Source organism: Drosophila hydei, unplaced genomic scaffold (genome assembly GCF_003285905.1).
Source record: "Drosophila hydei strain 15085-1641.00,03,60 unplaced genomic scaffold, DhydRS2 tig00008122-arrow-pilon, whole genome shotgun sequence".
In the NCBI taxonomy this organism is placed as follows: domain Eukaryota; kingdom Metazoa; phylum Arthropoda; class Insecta; order Diptera; family Drosophilidae; genus Drosophila; species Drosophila hydei.
The window spans coordinates 5,833,581-5,853,769 of NW_022045833.1; the positions used below are offsets into that span (position 1 = coordinate 5,833,581).

At 38.2% G+C, this 20,189-nt stretch overlaps 3 protein-coding genes across 4 annotated transcripts; 2 read left to right on the forward strand and 1 right to left on the reverse strand.

The window, feature by feature from the left end:
* Window positions 1-6,885: 6,885 nt before the first annotated feature.
* Window positions 6,886-10,756, reverse strand: LOC111595722. Of its 2 annotated transcripts, none has more exons than XM_023309572.2 (2): window positions 10,491-10,756; window positions 6,886-7,902 (listed from the first exon to the last, which is right to left on the reverse strand). In XM_023309572.2, the coding sequence occupies exons 1-2, from the start codon at window positions 10,492-10,494 to the stop codon at window positions 7,049-7,051; spliced, it is 858 nt and encodes a 285-aa protein (XP_023165340.1). In that variant the 5' UTR covers window positions 10,495-10,756; the 3' UTR covers window positions 6,886-7,048. The 2 variants fall into 2 exon arrangements, with proteins under 2 accessions (XP_023165340.1, XP_023165339.1); XM_023309571.2 differs by lacking the exon at window positions 10,491-10,756 and adding an exon at window positions 9,955-10,064.
* A 1,488-nt stretch (window positions 10,757-12,244) lies between these two features.
* On the forward strand, window positions 12,245-14,669 carry LOC111595725. Its single transcript, XM_023309576.2, has 2 exons — window positions 12,245-12,336; window positions 13,789-14,669. The coding sequence occupies exons 1-2, from the start codon at window positions 12,333-12,335 to the stop codon at window positions 14,643-14,645; spliced, it is 861 nt and encodes a 286-aa protein (XP_023165344.1). The 5' UTR covers window positions 12,245-12,332; the 3' UTR covers window positions 14,646-14,669.
* A 1,421-nt stretch (window positions 14,670-16,090) lies between these two features.
* Window positions 16,091-17,890, forward strand: LOC111595724. Its single transcript, XM_023309575.2, has one exon. The coding sequence runs from the start codon at window positions 16,207-16,209 to the stop codon at window positions 17,545-17,547; it is 1,341 nt and encodes a 446-aa protein (XP_023165343.2). The 5' UTR covers window positions 16,091-16,206; the 3' UTR covers window positions 17,548-17,890.
* The last annotated feature ends 2,299 nt before the right edge of the window (window positions 17,891-20,189 follow it).

Sequence of the window (20,189 nt, forward strand, 5' to 3'; positions counted from 1 at the left end):
GCGCATTAAACTTGTTTCTCAGATGGGTCCCAAAACTCGAATATACATATGCGTGTGTGTGAGTACAGGTGAATGCATATGGATAGCAGCAGCATGCAAAGTGGGTGGGGGAGTAGAAGAGTGTGGAGCCAGAGATATATTGGGTGTCTGTGCGAGTGTGTGTATGTGTTCCACTTGCTTTGCTTAATTATTGTAATTGGAGTTTTTGGCCCAAAACCGCGCCAATGCATAAATTATTCAAGCCAAGGGGCCAAGGCGACGCATTTGGCTAAAAGTTTATGAATGAATATTAAATGAATGCCCAAAAAAGTTTAACTCGAATCGTTGAACTTTAAATGGCGGCTATTACTCATTTTTTTTTTTTTTTTTTGCAAAGAGTAAAAGTTCAGCGAAGTATAAGCAGCTTTAAGCATATTAAACACTTATAATTATTTCCGAAGAGTATGCTATTGAACAATGTTTTTGCCTTCTTCTCGCTAAAGTGTCATTCTAATTTCATTTGGTTGTAACATAAATTCATGTAATGGAAATGAAATCCCAGCATTAAGATCCAATTAGTCCACCATTATTAATATGCAGCACAGATGAGGGTGAAGAAAACCAAGTGTCGCCTTCCAATTTGTACGCCTGCTCGCTCCCACTCACATGGCTGTCCTTTCTGCCTCTCGCTCGCTCAATATTTCTTTAATTTTTTTTATTTGCGTCATGGTCTTTGGGTAAAAAATGTGAAACCCAAAAAAAAGTATCAATTTACAGTGGCAGCAGCGCAGCGCAGGGCAGAGCTTGCCTTGCGTTGCCTTGCCATGGGATTTCAGGGTGAAGACGAAATCAACGAAAAATCCTGAACCGGAAATAAGAATAATAACTGCACGAATTGCTAAAGCAGTAAGACGCGAAGTAGAAAAAAATGGAACGGAACGGAACGGTAAAGTTATTTACGCGCAAAGAACTGGGCAGCTTTTGCGGTCTCTCTTTGTGTCTCTATCTCCTTCTCACGCTCATTTGTGCCATTGATTGATTTGAGTGGCGGGCAACAACGATTGAGTGCTACTCAATTGTCTCTAATGATGAGCTCTCTTCGAAATGCTGTAGCAAGTGGCGAGGAGTGGAGTGAGCGGCTGGGTGGCTTAAGCTAAAAAGTCACTTTAACAAGATAAATTGTCTACTGGCACGACGGGTGACGGGCGGAGAGTCTATAACTGTATCTGTAGCTGTATCTCTATCTGTGCGAATGAGTGTGAGTCTGTTGGTGTTTCAGACATTGGGCGGCTGTTGTAATTAGTTGATTACACAAGACACTCGACACTCTACACACTGCTTGCGACACCTACCTTCCCTCTCTCTCTCTCTCTCTTTCTCTCTCTCCCACTCACGCACGCTTCAATCCACTCCAATTCAACTCGCTCGCTGCGTTTGCATTGCAAATGAAGTTGTGCCTGACGTTGGGTGGCAGCTGGTTAGAGTTGGAGTTGGAGTTGTTGATGATGCTGTTGAATAAGAGCAAACACAGTTGCGGTCTCATGCTGCTGACGCTGCCAGACTTTGTGCATTTTACATAATACTGAGTACCTGTGTAATATGCGCAAAATGCAGGGCAAATATTTATTACATATATATGTATGTACATTTATGTATGTATATATAGGCATATGTATGGAGTATGTGTCATTCAATGCCAATTTGCAGTGCAAAAACTCGTAAAAAATGTTGACATTTTTTTTCAGCTTATTGAATTATCAGCATGCCACAGCTTCAGCAGTGGTGGTAGTGGTGGTGGTTTTGTTGGTGTTGGTGGTGGCATATACATATAGCAGTACATATTATATACACCACTCAGACGTTGCCTTTGAGTATATAATGAAACACACACAAACACTCATAACCGCAGCGACGGCGACGTTGACTACGGCGTTGCAGCCAAGCAACCGGGCAGCCAGTGAGCCGTGCGGTTTACACATAGTCGATAAGCACACACACACACATATATATATATATATACATACGCACAGCCAAGCACTCGCACAGCCCACTTCATGCACCAACAACAGCAACTGGAAAAGAGGGTGCTTTTGGCAAAAGCTATTGAAGCAGCAGCGGCATCAGCAGCAGAAGCAAGGGCAGCGGCGGCGGCAGCGCCGCTGACAGCGGCAGCCGTTTGCACTGGCAAATGAACCTAATTTGATAGAACATAAAACAATAACAACTACTGCTGCATTAGTAAAAGACAGCCAGAAAGAGTCAGCAATAGAAAAAGGACGAGAACAGCAACAGCAGCAAAGAAGAAGAAAAAACTGTAACATATCGAGTTAGCATTGCGAGCAATAACAGAAACAGCAACAACAACAAGTCGAGCAGAAGTAAGAATAGCAACAACAACTTTAAACGAAACAGTAGCGCTCATTAAATACTCTTTCTTTCCGACTCTGTCGTGTTTGCGCCTGTTCCTTTATCCATCCCTCCCGCTCGCTATAGATCTATCGCTCTCTCTCTCTATCGCTCTCTCTCTGTGTTCGTTGTGTGTCCGCATTCTGTCCTTCTGTCTGTCGTTTTATTCCTTACCGGCTCTTTTGCTACGTGCGGGCATTGGATGGGAATTTAAATTGGTAATGCGACGACGAGACCCAACTCGTGGTCGATGTTCGTTGTTGTTGTTGTTGTCGTTGCTGCTGATATTCGTTGCTATCGCAGTGCCGCACACTTGAATACACATACACACACACAAACGAGCACATTGAATGCAATACATGGCTGTATGTACGATTGTATTTGTATGTACAGCAAGATTCAAGATATAATACAAAGGCGTATATTAAACAAAATGAAAAAGGGATCTATGGGTTTCAGCTATGTATTATAATATTATTTTTAATTTAGCGTATAGCTCACTTTTATGTAATCAAATATTCAGTTTATATCATTCTGCTACGATATTAACCCCTTTTTTTTGTATACACACTAAGCCACTGAGCTCTTAGTGTCCCAGTCTCAGTCGCATGCCCGTGTTGAAATATTTTCGAGGCAAGCTGCGCACATAAATGGACCCCCTCTCCTTTCAACGTCAATGTCCAATGCCCCTCAGCCAGTGCTGGCGTCTCTGCTGCTGCTGCTACTTCGGCCGCTATTTTTATGTACAAAATACATGGCACATAAATTGTTTCAAGCCGCCAGAGCCATAGCCATAGCCATAGCCAGAGCCGAGGCCGTGTACTCTGATTGTGATTCCGTTCCTGTGCCGCACACACACAGATGAGTAGAACAGGGTTGCATATGCAACTGCGATGTCGCTGTGTGCGTTTGCTGCATATGGACATGGCGTTTGTTTTTTCGGCTGCTGGGAAAGAGTATTTTTTCTGTTCAATTCTTTTTCTACGCCTGCTTCCGCTTGCATATAGCTGTTCTTGTTGTTGCTTGCTGCTGCTGCGATGCAGTTTGCCTTCTGCTTTCGTTGTTGTTATTGTTACTGCCTGATTCACACATTCCTAATTGAATTATCACGCATAAGCGACAACCAAATCCAGTTGAGTTTTGTGGCTGAGTTAGTTTGACGCCCCGGCAAGCTGTGTTAGGTGCCAAGTGAAGCAGATCACAGTCTTCCATCTCCACCCCCCCTCCCCCTCTCCTTATGCTCATGCTCTCAGTTTCAGCATCTCATATTCATATTTTTGTGCGTTTGTCTGTTATTTTTAGACACTGGAGTTTACGATAAAAACTAATTAGAGTATTGAGTGCGAGTATTTAAGTGTTAGAGATGAGTGTGTGCTACGATATTTCATGTGACCAATTAACATCATTGATGTACGAGCGATGCCATGTATAATATATGTATAATTTATAACTACATACATGCATATCAAAATGTTACATCTAGTTTTATTTTGTCTAACATATCTAAAATATATATTTCTGAAAATTTATATGATAGTATCATTGACTTGCCTATTCGTTACGTGACACGCGCCCATACCTAGCGTATGATTGAGGCTCTGGGTCGCATTCAGCCCTAGAGCACAAGGAAACCGACTACCGTTAGCGACGCCGACGACGACAGCGCTGCTGTTGCGTTGAGTTGTTGAGCAGGCAACCAAAAACCAAATGCCGTTTTAGTACACTTTAATATACCCTATATACATACATACATATACATACATACATTTGTATATGCAGTTGTACATAGTTTGTGCTTGGAAGAGGGTTTTCAGCTTTGGTTTATGTACTCCACGCCCATAGCCGAGGGTTATTCAATGCTTCGCTTCGTGTTGTAGCTACCGGTGTTGTTCTTCTTGTTGTTGTCACATTTCCATTTTTATGTAAAATTTTTCATTTTGCGCTTCGTTTTACATTTATTCTTTGCATTTCCATTTCTCTACATTCGCGCGCGCACGCTAACTCATGTGTGTGTGTGCGCGTGTGATTGTGTGTGTTATCGCATTTGCAGTTGAAGCATCTGATGAGACACGTTTTCAATATTAAGCCCAAAGCAATGCCCTGCTGTACCCGCGCATATCACCCTTAAGCCTAACAGCGTGTCCTGCTAACCAAATTTACTCTTGCCGGTTGCCGTTAGCAAAGGGACAATATAAAAACTCTCCACATTGCGCTCACTCCACCTTCTCTTACTCTTGCTCGCACACACACACACAACCGAATCCTGTGCGCTTATTGCTTCATTCTTTTTCTTTCTTGTCGCCACTAATTGTAGCTGCACACACACACACAAGCAAATATATACATTGTTTTATATATTCTGCATGTATATAAGAGTGCTTGGTAGCTGTAGCATTCATCCATTCATTTATAAGTATATAAGCAGCAGTTGCTGCTTCTTTGTTTATGCGTGCCCTCTTCTCTCTCTCTCGCTCTCTTCGCTTTACCCTTGTATATTTGACTGTGTGTTTCTGTTGTGTTTTGCTGCCTTCATTCGCCGTCGTTCAACGCACTTCCTTCTACAGTTTAACGTGTCTGTCTCCCTTTCTGTGTGTCTCTGCTTATGTGTGTGTGTCTAGCGACAGCCCCACAGGCCAAAAAATGTTGTCACTCCTGCGCTGCCTCTGCCTGCAGCTCTGCTGCTGCGCTGCTTTGCTCGCAGCTTCTGCTGAAGAAGAAACTGATATTCCAAAGCTGCTCTTGTTGTTGCTGCTGCTGTTGTCTGTTACCGTTGCTTTGGGCAAGAATTTCGAGCATTTCTCGAAAGTTATTTCGAGGGTTGCCGCTGTCTGGAGCAGCTTTGAATGGATGCCCTTCCGATAGCATCTGAGTTACTTTTTTAATACATTTTAGCTAAATGGATATTTGAGGCTGATAAGTAAAGTCGGGATTCCAGCTTCCAGCATGTGTGAGCTGCACGCGCGTGTGTGTGAGAGTGTGTGCTTGGGGAGATGGGCCAGCGGAAGGCATCATCTATTTATATCTTATAAAAAAAAATAATTGAAATTGCAAGAATTTATATTGACTAGAAAGACTTTAGCACAGCTTATTAAATTTGTTAAGATTTTTTGTAGATTTATAAGATGAAAGAATTTAGGCCCATTGCGCTTGAGAGCTTTGACGGTGCTTTGTAAGAATAAGCTTCAAATGCCGACGGTGTGTTTCAATAGCCCTGTTTTTAGCTAAGCAACATCTTTAATTCAGCTTTAACCGATCTTGAATCTTATAAAAATGTAGTAAATTTAGTTTATAAAATTACCTATTGTTAATATTGCTACATATTCTTTCTGTGCAGCTATATTTCTATAACAGACATTTCTATAGAGGATCGCATTCATCTATCTTTCTATTCACCTATCTAACCATCAATTTATCCATATAGATATACATATCTGCCTATCTATATTTCTCTGTAGCTGTCTACATCTATCTATCTACTTATCTAGCTAACCATATATCTATTATTGTTCGCATAAATCAATTCAATCTATAACCCTATATTTTATAATCGCAGATATTCATAATTCATAATAAGGTTCAAAGGGACTCCATATTAATAAAATATTATATGAAAATCCGAAAATTATCTTTATTATTTATATATATCTGTATCATTTTTAGATCAAATCACAAACAAATCGATTAGTTATCTGCTGCCCAACGTTTCAATAGCTTCCAATGGCTGTTGTCAAAGCGACGGCATTTGGAACATTGGAAAAAATGTGTTTCATCAGGAAAAACCAGTTTTCTTGCTAGTCAATAACAACTTAATGCAGAACACAAAAGCAGTTAAAAACTTAAGACAGAAGAAAAAATCGTCACTAATTATGAATTCATAATTACTGTACCTTTAGGTTCCAATCGAATCCAGCTATGTCGCGAGGCTGTGGCAACGAGCACGCCCTGCTGATTCGTGTTGCAGTGGCCAGCAGCCAATCGCAACGTAGGCACATTCGTGCCGCGCACCAATCGCTGCCAACCACTAAATAGCGACCAATGAGTTGTGAGCGTTCTTGTCGAAATCGTAGCGTGTGGAGAGCTCGTGCACGAGCATGCATGAGACATGGCAACTCTACAAGTCTACACGAGTGAGCGTGAAAAGCTCAGCACTCACAAGAGAGCTTGCAAATGCGCTCAATCGAGTGCATGTAAAGTAAACATGTAGAAGAAATGGGCTGGGAAAGGGGGAAATATAAGTAATTTATATGGTAATATGCGTATGCATTGTATGTGTGTTTGAGCTACTTGTTATGCAAATCTGCCTTTGTTGATTTTGAGTGCATGGTAATGTGAGTAATTTATATTAATGAGTGTAGACTTTTGGCTAAAGTCGTTCAAGTTCTGAGTTTATATAAAAGTTTAGCTGTTGAGACTTTCTCTTGCATACTTTTGGGTAGTTTTTGTATATAGGGAATTTGTTAAAGCAATTATTATTATATCATTTTTAAATATTTCTATAAGTTTTATAGTTTTTATTTATTTTGAGTGATTTTATAGCATACATTTCATAATTGTTTAGTGACTGATGAAATACAAATAATTTAATTGATTATCAAAAATGTTTTTTTTTGTTTTGTAAAAAATTAATGAATTTTCAGATTATTGTTTGGAGTTTGGTATCAGTCTAGGAGCGAACGAGCACTTCGTAGTTATCGAGGCGCACCTCCTGTCCACCGAACGGTATGTAAAGGCAGCGATGCGACTGATGGATTTTGCCAGGTGTAAAGCTGCCGTTGTAGTGGCCACGGCCTATGTACAAGGGCTCGCCGTCGCTGGTGCGTCCACAGATGACGGCACCGCCGGGCACATTGCCGAAGGAGTCGGGCACCCAGCCGTAGCCGTAGCCAGCGAGCAGCTCGAAATCGTACTTCACGTGCTCCTGTCCGCCGTACGGCACGTAGGCGCAGCCCTTGTTGGGTATCACCTTGGCAGGCAGCAGGTCGCCCTCGTGATAGGCGCGGCCCACATAGATTGCATCGCCATCGGCGTCGTGACCTGCCAGAATGGTGCCGGGCACGATGTTGCTGCCGGATGAATTGACCCAGGTCTCGGGCTGAACGAGCACCTCGTAAGCCTCCAGCCTATGCTCGGCGCCGCCATACGGTATGTAGAGGCATCCGTGGGAGGGATGCACCTTGCCAGGTGTCAAGCTGCCCTGGAAGTAACCGCGGCCCACGAACAGCGACTCGCCATCCGAGGTCTGGCCGACGCGCAGCGCATGTGGCGGCACCTCGCCGTTGCTGGCCGGAATCCAGCAATAATGGTGGCCCGTGAGTACCTCGTAGTCATGCTTGGCGATCTCTTCGCCGCCCCAGGCAACGTAGGCCTGGTGCTTGTTGGGAATCACCTTGGCGGGCAGCATGTCGCCATTGTGATAGGCGCGGCCCACATAGATGGGATCCTGGTCCGAATCGTGGCCGGCGGCGATGGCGAATGGCGGCAGGGCGTCGTAGACATTGCGGGCAACCCAAGTGTGTTCTATGGAAAGTAGGGGAAATCAATTAATATTAGGAAATTTATTGATTAACGATATTTTATAAGTCTTTGAAAGGGAAAAGAATCTTTTTGCTGATGTTGAGTGATTTGTAGAGTTGAGTGAATTACATTGCTGATCAAACTCTTATAAAGAAAGAGTTCAGAAGTTGTATAAGTATAGAGAGGATATGTGTATAAGTGTATCTCTACGTGTATGCGTATAAGAGCAAATCCCTTCTTATGCATTGGCGTATAAGTCTATTTGCCATCATAAATGCTCTCTCCTATACTACTTCTTAGAAGAGATATCTAAAGTAGGTTGCCATAGATATGCATTATATAAGAGCTGTATAAGATGGAAATTGATGTTCGTACAAGTGTCAGCTGGCCTGCAAAGCTCTACTCCTAAATAGTGTATAAGCACATTTGTATAAGTCAAAATCATTAAAGCTCTTATAATGTGTATAAGCACATTTGTATCATATACTAGTTGTGTGTAGTAAAAGTATTGGATAAGTCAGTATCATTAAAGCTCACTCCCTGCTCATAAGTACTTTATTATATTGAGTGGATATTCACTTTGAGTAAATCCGTTTGCTTGGTCAATTTTTATATAAGTTTTGATATAAAACATATATAGATTATGATAATTCAGTTCTATTGGAATTTGTTTGATAGTGTTGATTGCGCTTGCAGAAGTGTTCGAATGCCAGATAAAAGGCAACAAATGCCACTTTTGAGTGCAATCTGATAGTGAGTTAATAATTATATATATATATATATATATATATATATATATATATATATATATATATATATATATATATATATTTGCCGCATATTCGTTTATTCTTATCATAAATGAATGGTATTTAAGTAGTTTAAGTGCCTATCTGCCGGTAAAGCAGGCTATAAACTTATAGTGTGAATGCCCATGTGGATAATATTGATTGATTGAGTGCTTTTCATATAAGTCTTAAACATACAGTTCTTACATTTGCTAAATACTTTGAATTTGTATATTGAGATATTTCTTCTCTCATTTAAATAACTCGTATACACTGAATTACTTGAGCAAGTACTGAGCATCAAAAGTGTTTCTAGAGAACATATACTCTTATATTGAGGGTACTCTTATATTAGCCATACTCTATACTCTGTTCAATCATACAAATTAATCTATTTTCATTATCTATTTCAATTATAAGAGGTATGTGTCTGTGTGCTTGTGTGGTGACGTGTATCTAGGTTAAAATTTTAGCTATGACACCTCGGTCTTTATAGATAAGACCTATATGAAGTATATGTTGAAAGGCGCAAGTATTATTTATCGGGCTCCTTTTGAAATTTAAGCTTTTAAGTTCACTTTTAAGTTTTGTGGATTGCAGCTGTCAATATAGTCATATATCCATGTATAAATGTTGATGTACGACTACAACTACAATTGAACATATCGAACTGTACCGCTCAATTAGTATCGGGACAAAAATAGAATATTCTGTTATCAGTATAACAGTTGGCGCGTCTGCTGATTAATGAATATATGCATGTAGAGTTGTGCGTTCACTTTCGATTGCCAGTCAAAATCCAGAATTATAAATTCATATATACTTAACTGTCGTGGTTATACAAAACTGTTATACTAACTGTTATACTAAATAGTTATACTAAACTGTTATACTAAACTGTTATACTGAACTGTTATATTAAACTGTTGTAGTGAACTGTTATACTAATTTATAAAATTGATAAAATTTCTAATTTTAAGGAACAATTATTAACTTTCACTTAGCAGCACTTAAAAATAGAAAAAAATTATTTTTATGTACGTATTATGACTTCGAGTAACTTGAAACAGTTACTGTTTCAGTTGATGTGAAGCTCTTTCGCCTTGCATTTAGTCATCATTTGATGTCACTTTTTTATGGAAAACTTTTAGTACTGCCTTTTAAGATATTATTTATATTTTATGTATATATATATATATATATATTCGCACTGGTATAATCCACTTAATCTAGTTCATGGCTTGTAATCCTTTGTCCAAGTCCTTACCCATTTTGTTTTTTATATATGTAGGTTCTAGATCTCTCTCGATCCCTATTCGATCTGTCCGTAACGTTCTCTACGTAGTTACTATATAGACTGACTGGACTTTCCAGCTGGCACTTGTGTTATAAAGAGCTGACTTTTTCTTATCAGTCACAAAGAAAACGAAAAAACTGTTGACTGTTTGGGCCAGTTGTTAACTGACTTCGATAAGATAACCCACCGTTGCCGGGGACCGTTTTTTGCGTAAACCTTTCTGAGCAACTGTCTGATAAATAGCTATATACATATACATATATAAATATATATACATAAGGGCTAGGCAATTCGTCATGCTTGCAAAAACAACTTTTAAAAAGTTCTTGAAATGTTTGTGTTTTACGGTTTAAGAAATCAATAAATAATTTGATTTTTTTTTTCTGGTTTACCTAATCTTTTGAGCGATCGCCTGATTAGCTCTTATCGATCAAAAGACAAACCTTGACTACAGAAATTTGAACTTCGTATTTCGAATTTCGTATTTCGTATTTCGAATTGCTCACCCATTTTCGAATATCCGCTTTTTCCGTTTCCTCTGCTCTCTCGCTTGCAAGTGAGCTTTAAATGTGAATTTCACATTCAAATTTTAGTTCTAGGCGTTCCTTTTATACAGCTCTCCTCTCATGTATAACCGCAATGATTGTTTCAGTAGCCCGCACATTCGCAAGTTCAGCCACAGCTGTTTCTGTTTATTTCTCTGTTTCTGGCTTTGACCTGACTTTGACGTCGTTTTCGATTCCATAAAGCACCTGACTCACTGCACAATTCAATTTCAATGTGAACAGCAGTAACCCCGCTTGCTATATGTATAAATAGGTTTGCTGACTCAACAATCCTATGAGGGTGGAACTTCAATATTGTTTCAGATCTCAGCCATTTGCACATATTTTCCATTTTTCAATGCATATATGCATTGTATTGTAGTAAGGCTACGTTGTTGGCTTGGAATTTTAAAAGTTTCGAAATTTTTAAAAACATTTAAAAATTTATGGAAATTTTGCAAAATTCTACAAGTAAATCAAATTGAGAAATTTGATTACTTGTAAAATTTTTAAAAATTTTATAATTTTTTAATAATTTACATATGCCGAATTAAAAATTTATTTTTAATTTTCTAAATTTTTTAAAAAGAGGTTCTAAATTTGTTTAAATTTTGTAATGTTTTTAAGCATTTAAAAATTTTTTTAAATTGTTTGAAATATTTAAAATTAGTTGCCTAGAATTTTTGAAATCACAAAATTTTCTTGATTTTTATAATTTTTTTTATTTTTTCCAAATTGCTTGAACCCTCTTAAATATTGAAATAATGTATCTTAAAACTTACTTTCCGGAAGTAGTCCCAATGGGTGGTTTTTGTGAGAGATGCAATATTTCTTAGAGGTCTATATAGACTGTGCCATAAATATGATATGCCTTAACATATGATGAGCCTTGTATAACACATAGACTTACGAGCACCTTCAGCCAAATGAGCCGGGAAGGCAAAGCATTGAACTCTTAACAAGCTGATATATATTTTCATAATCTATATAAACACTTATGTAGATATATAGCTAATGAACGTTATAATAATGAAAGAAACTATCACAAACTGTAGAAATCTTAAACATATATATACACACATTTATAAATAGTATCATAATATTGTGATGGACCGGCCATAAATCGAAATGAAGTTCCATAGAATGTGATAGAAAAGCAAGTATGTATTATCTATTGATAAGAAAAAAGTACAAATTAAGCTGAGCAAAAAGTTAAATGTAGTTTTTCAAGTATGCTCTATACATTTCGTAGAAGGATCTCGCGAACTTCGCTTAGTCAACGTATTTAAACAAACAAGTCATAATTATTTTCACAGCTATTTGCTATAGATATTTCAAAATTAATGAGTCTAACACCTGTTCAAAACAAATCAGACGTTATCTATATATCACACACGTCTGCATGTAGGGTAGTGGAAAAAAAAGTTCCCCAATCAGTTAAGTGAGTCACAAGTGGCTGGAAAAAGCTTTTGCTTTTTATATTGGAAATGATAAACAAGTGCCATAAGTCCCAACTATGTGCGCTGATAAGAATTTTTTGCTGTCAATAACATGCCCTAGGCACTGCGTGGAAAAAGCTTCTTCGATTAAAGGCCTAAGTGAGCCGAGCGACCAACTTCCAGCTGATAAAAATTACAAAACCGTTTGCTACGCCCGTTGCAAGTTTTAGTAATAATTCAAACTGAGAGCTCGACGGTTGCGTCCAGTGGAAAGCCAATAAACAGACATATATATATATAAATAAATATATATATATATAGATAAATAATCGAAGCCAAACGCCTATCAGTTGGAAAGTGAATCATGGGTAAGTTATTAACAAACAGAAGAACATAAAATTAAGTTAAATATATAAAACAAATATCGATCCGTATTCGAATTGATCTAAGATGGCGAATAATATTCTATATAAATATTATAAAGATCTGATTAGATTGATCTGAAAAATATTAAAAAAGGAACAAAACTGATGTGAGAAATTGCCAGAAATTTCATAAAATATACAATTATATATAATATACATATAGATATAGATAGACAATGTATCTGCTATGAGAAAGTGGAAAGCAGCTTGAATAAGCAGAATAAAATATATTCGATAAATAGTACAGTTCGATATATATAGTAAGCTATACAAATATGTATATAAAAATTAAAGTACAGTTATATATATATTTATATATATATATATATATATATATATATATATATATATATATATATATATATTCGATAAATTATTATTCGATATGTATTCTATAAATATATTTGAAGATATAGTAGAGTATATATCGATATATATATATATATTTCGATATATATTATTGAATGTGTATTCGATAAATATGATTAGATCTATAGTCAATTTATTAGCTCTAATAAACTTGAGTACAGCCAATTGTACATGGTAAACTTTGATAAATATTCGATAAGTTAAATAGTTGCTTACATATTCGTTGCATTTATTATACTACTGCGAAATACAGTTAGATATATACACGATATATGTAGTACATTTATTTGAGGTAAAAAATTGGAGAACAATTGCATATATATATAAATTATATATATATAAATTCGATAAAATATTTTCGATAATTAATCGATAACTATAGTTGAGTCTAAAGTCTCTTTATTTAAAATACAAAAAAAAAAAAATAAAGTTAGATAAATGTTTGATGATTCAGCTTGTCAGACTTAAATTCGATAAGCAGTCATATATGTATATCGATAACTAGAGCTGCATGTATATGCGATTGAATGCAAAGTGCAATATATAAACAATATATATGTAATTTATGTGATCTGAAAGTGTACGTAATTTAATCGATAAATTTACTTTGATATATATTCGATAAGTATAGTTTGATCTATACTCAAGTAGAGTTATATTAAAGGTGTTGGGTATATGCTAATAGTTAGAGCTGTTAGTAAGTGTTTTATAGACAAGGTGTTGATTTGTCTCTCTCCCTCTCTCTCTCTCTCTTTCTATTGCCTCTTCCTTCTCTCTCTCTCTGTGGCACTCTTGTAGGTGCCGTACAGCCAGGAGCAGTTGTGACAATTGGTAGGCGAGTGCAAGAAGTGTTCGACCCGAAATCAAAATCAAAATCAAAATCAAAATCGAAATTCGAACTTCGAAATTCTCAAATTTGATTAAACTTTTTGTTTGACTACCTTTTGCACTGCGTTATCAATGCTATATCTTATCTACGCTTATCATTGGATACGGCTAATACACACCTCCCTCCATCCGTTGCAGAACACACTTGGGTGCACTCGACTCCATATGCCGCACTGCCTCCGTACGCTGTTGTTGGTGGCCACGATGCCGATGGCTCGCCCATCTACGTGGGCCGCTCGTTTCACGAGGGCGAGAACCTGCCCGCCAAGGTCATACCGAGCAAAGGTTGCGCCTATGTAGCCTACGGCGGCACCGAACACCAGAAGACCCACTACGAGGTGCTCGTCGGCCAGGGCTTCGCCTGGGTGGGCAGCGCCAGCGGCGGTGTGCCACCAAATGCGGTGAGAAGTGGCAACACCCGCACCGGCGAGCCACTCTATGTGGGACGCGGTCACTATTCGAACTCGTTGTGCGTGGGCAAGGTGCATCCGTCGCACGGCTGTCTCTACATACCGTTCGGCGGCCAGGAGGTGCGCATCAACACCTACGAAGTGCTCATCCATCAGCAGCACGATGTCTGGGTGCCGGCATCGGCCAGCTTTACGCCGCCGGGCGCCGTCATAGCCGGTCACGATTCTGATCGTACGCCCATCTATGCGGGTCGCGCCATGCACGAGGGTGAAATGCTGCCCGCCAAGGTGGTGCCCAGCAAGGGCACTGCCTACGTTTGCTTCGGCGGCTACGAGTTCCAGAAGCCCACCTACGAGGTGCTCACCGGCTATGGCTACTCCTGGATTAGGAGCTCACATTGCATACCACCAAATGCCGTCAGCACGGGCCGAGCACGCAACGGCGAGCCCATCTACTATGGACGCGGTCACTATCAGGGCAGCCTGACGCCGGGTCTCATCTCCTCGCGACAGCGTTGCCTCTATATACCCTATGGCGGACGTGAAATACGAATCGATTCGTATGAGGTGCTGTGCAGGCAATAGGCGATATATATATAGTATATAAACTATATGTGTATATATATATATATATATATATTTGAATTCGATCAATCACTTTTATAGACTATAAGTCGTACTTGCGTTTATTCCAAATTTTATATCATTTGTAAATTTTAATAAAGAGTGCGACTGCTTATATAACACTTTACATATTCGAAGTTTTCTTGACTTTTCCATACACTCTTAGTGCTAAAAAACATCTATCTATAAGTTCTCTAATGACCTTTGATATATTGATTATATATACATATATTATAATTTGGCATATCTGTTGATCATTTCCCATATATAAGCCCAACATATAACTCTTTAACCTGAGTCTACATGAGTCGTAGCACTTTATATAGCTTTAATACATATCGAATTCATATATATCTTTTCAATGTGGATTTTTTATCTTTTATCTTTTTTTTTCTGATTTTGTTTTATTTTAAGTTTCATAGCAGAAAACCTGGGAGAGTGGCAAAACAAAAGCTTTGTAAACTGTTGAGTCAGCACAGAGAAAAGTGCATATTATTCAGATAAGCATATATAATATATATAAATATATATATGGATATATTTGGCTAGATGTGTATATATATATGGATAAACAATTCTACTTCTTTATTTGAAAAAAAATTTTCTGCTTATATTTAAGTTAGATTAAAAAGCAATTATACCTGTATGAATATATATATATATATATATATATATTCATCATATATATATGATGAATATATATATATATATATATCAGAAAGCACTCTTTGAAGCTTATGTTAATGATGATTACTGTTGATAAAGATGTTAATGGGAAGGATGATGATGATGCTGAAGAATGAAAATGAAAATGATTATGCTGCTGATGATAAAGAATATGAAGATGATGATGATCTTTAAGAACTTTATCTTGACAATATTATAATTATATATATATATTATAAGGTTTAAGTGCCGTCAAGCAGGTTGTCAGTCTGGTTAGTGCGTCGGACTGCGTTCACTCAAACAGCTTCGCTCTCGACTGTCTTCAAGCTGAAGTTGTTCTGTCACAGATAAAGGCGAAGCTAATAGCGAAGGTGTTAAATATGATGGTAGTTAAGAAGATGTTAGTGGTGTAGGATGATGATGATGATGATGATGATAGGGTCTGCAGAGTAAAATGATGATAATAAAAAAACTGATAATAATGAGAATGTTGAGAGTTGTAGACGGTGAAGGAATTAATTAAAATGAATTAAGGATTAGCATGTTATAAAGAAACTGATAATAATGATGATGATAAAGGTACATAATTTTCGATGCTGATGTTGATAAAGAAAAAGCCAACTGAAACATGTATAAAATAGAATTTCCTACTACAAAAGACTCAACAAAGCTTTAGCTTTAATCTATGTTACTTTCATAGATTCCTGTAGAAACTTAGCATTATTATAAATGATTATTTATACAGATTATTTAGTAAATTTCTGGCTTCGTTTCAGTGTACAAATGGGTTCAATCGTCGGCGTATTCCTCGATACCGGCAAATGCCATTGTCGGGGGCAACGATGAGGATGGCGCCATGATCTATGTGGGTCGGGCTGAGCACGAGGGCGACATGCTCGTCTGCAAGGTGATGCCATCGAAGCAAATTGGATACATTTCGCAGCGCGGCGAGGCTTTGCCCAAGGACATATTCGAAATGCTGTGCGGCGAGAATCTGGTTTGGGTGAAATGCTACGATCACGTGATACCCGAGACGGCGGTGCTCTGCGGCCGCACCAGCCTCGAGCAGCCGGTGTACATTGGTCGCGGGCACTACGAGGGTCACCTGATCATCGGCAAAATATCCTCAGTGCATCGCGCGCTGTTCATAGCGTATCGCGGAGCGGAGCGTCGCTTGGATTCATATGAGATACTGATTGAGGAGCGAGGCGCTGCGCCTGGCTGGCAGCTGCCACCCCCACCTGATGCAATGGAGTTGGCTGAGAAATGTCCGCAAACACCGCCGCCACCACCACCACCACCAGGATTACTGACTAAGCCGCCAGTGGCACGTAAGCCGTATCCCTATCCGCCCGACTTTGATGCGGTGCCCTTTTCTCTGCACGACAGACCGCCGCAGTATACGCCCATGCCGATGCCCTCGCCCAGCACAGACCCGTATCCACCGCCACCACCACCACCACCGGCCATGGCACCGCCAACACCACTTGCGGAGCCCACCATCTTGCCACAGTATAAGCGACCGCTGGCTGTGCCAGTGCCCATACCAGCCAAGCACTACGACATGCCGCCCTCCTATGCGGCAGCTGCGGTTGCACCTTCCACCCATCATGGGTCCACCTTTGTGCCAGCGGAGACATATAAGCCGGCGATGAATCTGGATCCCTATGCCCCAAGCTGCTCCAGCTACACGCCTGCTGTGTGCGCACCAGCTGCGACGACCAGCTATGACCTGTGGATGGCGGCCAGTCCCGGGTATACACCACCAGATGCTGTCTATGGTGGACACGACACCGACATGGCACCACTGCTGGTCTGCCGCGCCTACTACGATGGCTCCCACATACCGGGCAAGGCGGCGCCGAGTCGTGGCTGCGCCTACATCACGCATGCCGGCCGGGAGCTGGTGGAGTCGCGTTACGAAGTGCTCATCGGGCAATCGAAATACCATTGGGTGCCTGGCTACGATGGCTGCATCGCGGCTGGTGCTGTGGAGGCGGGTCGCGCCTTCAATGGCGAGCCTCTCTACATTGGCCGCGCCCACTACTGCGGCAGCCTGACGCCGGGCAAGATACAGCAATCGCATCGCTGTCTCCACATTCCATTTGGCGGGCAGGAGGTGCGCATCAGCAGCTATGAGATACTCGTACGCAGCGAAATCTATCATCGCCAGCAGGCCATCAATCTTAGCTATTGACTTGGAGCAGCAGAAGCAAAGAAATGTTAAAGAGATTTATATATATATATTGAAGAGCAGCTACCTCAAAGCCAGAGAGCGGGAGAAATGGAGGAAACAAAAGGGAAATGAAACGAGCTGAAAGAAAATAAAACAAAATAAGAAATGGGAACATTCTAATAGAACCCAGATAAACGTTAATTTCTATAAAGAAATATCAGGAAAATGTTATGTGGAGAAGAAAAGATGTCTGATAAGATCAGAGCTCTATATTCTAATAGTTAAAATGTAATACTAAGCAAGGCAAAGGCAAAGGAGAAAAGGAAAGGGAAAAGAAAAGAAGAAGAAAAGAGTATAGAAAATCGAAAATAAAATGAGGAGAGAGAAGAAAGAAGGTAGAAAGAAAGGTAAAGAAAAGTAGAGCATGAGAGTAGAAAGAAAGCTGAAGTGAAGAGAAAGATAAAAGTTGAGAAAAGAGCTGGACAATAGAGTGTGTTACGAGAGTAGAAAAGACAGCAGAACAGACATAAATTCTCTATTTTAATACTACTCCAAAATATCAAATAGCAAGTCCATAATATTCCCAAATATTCCCAAATGAAATCGAACGAAAAATGCAAAATAAATTCAAAATTATTCGCATTCTCTTAAAAAAAAAAATCTTTAAAAGATACCCCTGTGAGGTAGAAAGTATTATCTATGAAATCTTCTATTGAGAAACTATAAAACAAAAAGAAAAAATTGCTTTAAAAAACATATTGCTAAAGCTGTTTAGGACTTACATTTGCTTTATCAGCTTATTTCAAATTTAGAGGAAACTCTTAAGCTTTTAAAAAAATCTTAAAAATTGTTTACAGTTTATTCCAGCAGTTAGCTGTATAATCTACCTATATAACTATAGCATAAGCTGTTAAATTCAAGATTTGTAGAACTTTAAAATATCCAAACTTAAAAAAAAAGATTTGTCAAACTTTGCTCAAGAAATTTGTTTCTAACAAACTTCACAGCTAAACAATGATCCAAAATATTTTATATTTACGCTGTTTCCAAAACTTACTCGAGTTCAACTCTAAAAACTGCTGTAAAATGTTTTGAATATCTTGAAAGACTAAAGACTTAAGTATTAAAAATTGTAAATCCTGACTCTGAGCAAATGCATCCATTTTAACATATATTTTTATTGTCGAGCAGCAAACTCCAAAGAACGATTGTACCTACTTATAAAGTTTCTATTGTTTATAACTTAGTAACTATATATATACTATCTTATAAACATGTTACTATTGTACATACATATATCCATATATCTAATAAAGAATAACATATTTATTTTGAATGGGAAACTTCTGCAACGTGCTCAACGTTCCGCATTATACTTGTTTTCGTTCTCTTTTTATAACTATTGCCTGGGTTAGTGCAGATGCTCGTAAAAGACGAACTTCCTATATTTAGCTCATAAAAATATAACAATAAGCTACTGTAGCCTCGGCCCAGCTGACGGCTGGAGTTTACTGACCTCTTCTCGGGTTTCTATGTAGTGCAAAAATCGTATTTGCCTTCTCTTTTACTTTAACCTACTGCCAGATATAAGGCTAGTCCGAAAAAAATCCCGCATTTGATATCTCCGCTGCTTTATCCAATTCCCGCACGTGCTTCTTATAAATATTACCCAAAATGATGCTAATTAAAATCTGACTAATATCGAATAAGAATAATCCAAATGCCTTGCTCTTGATTATTTAACATTCAGCTTTGGAATCACGTCTAGACTGAAGGTAATTACTATAAACCTGTCTATATATTCCCTGTATCTATGTATCTATGTACCTATGTATCTATGCATCTATGTATCTATGTATCTATGTATCTATGTATCTATGTATCTATGTATCTATGTATCTATGTATCTATGTATCTATGTATCTATGTATCTATGTATCTATGTATCTATGTATCTATGTATCTATGTATCTATGTATCTATGTATCTATGTATCTATGTATCTATGTATATATGTATCTATGTATCTATGTATCTATGTATCTATGTATCTATGTATCTATGTATCTATGTATCTATGTATCTATGTATCTATGTATCTATGTATCTATGTATCTATGTATCTATGTATCTATGTATCTATGTATCTATGTATCTATGTATCTATGTATCTATGTATCTATGTATCTATGTATCTATGTATCTATGTATCTATGTATCTATGTATCTATGTATCTATGTATCTATGTATCTATGTATCTATGTATCTATGTATCTATGTATCTATGTATCTATGTATCTATGTATCTATGTATCTATGTATCTATGTATCTATGTATCTATGTATCTATGTATCTATGTATCTATGTATCTATGTATCTATGTATCTATGTATCTATGTATCTATGTATCTATGTATCTATGTATCTATGTATCTATGTATCTATGTATCTATGTATCTATGTATCTATGTATCTATGTATCTATGTATCTATGTATCTATGTATCTATGTATCTATGTATCTATGTATCTATGTATCTATGTATCTATGTATCTATGTATCTATGTATCTATGTATCTATGTATCTATGTATCTATGTATCTACGTATCTATGTATCTATGTATCTATGTATCTATGTATCTATGTATCTATGTATCTAT

Coding starts and splice junctions, on each gene's coding strand:
- LOC111595724 (XM_023309575.2), top strand. CDS start 16,207: ATGATCTATGTGGGTCGGGCTGAGCACGAGGGCGACATGCTCGTCTGC.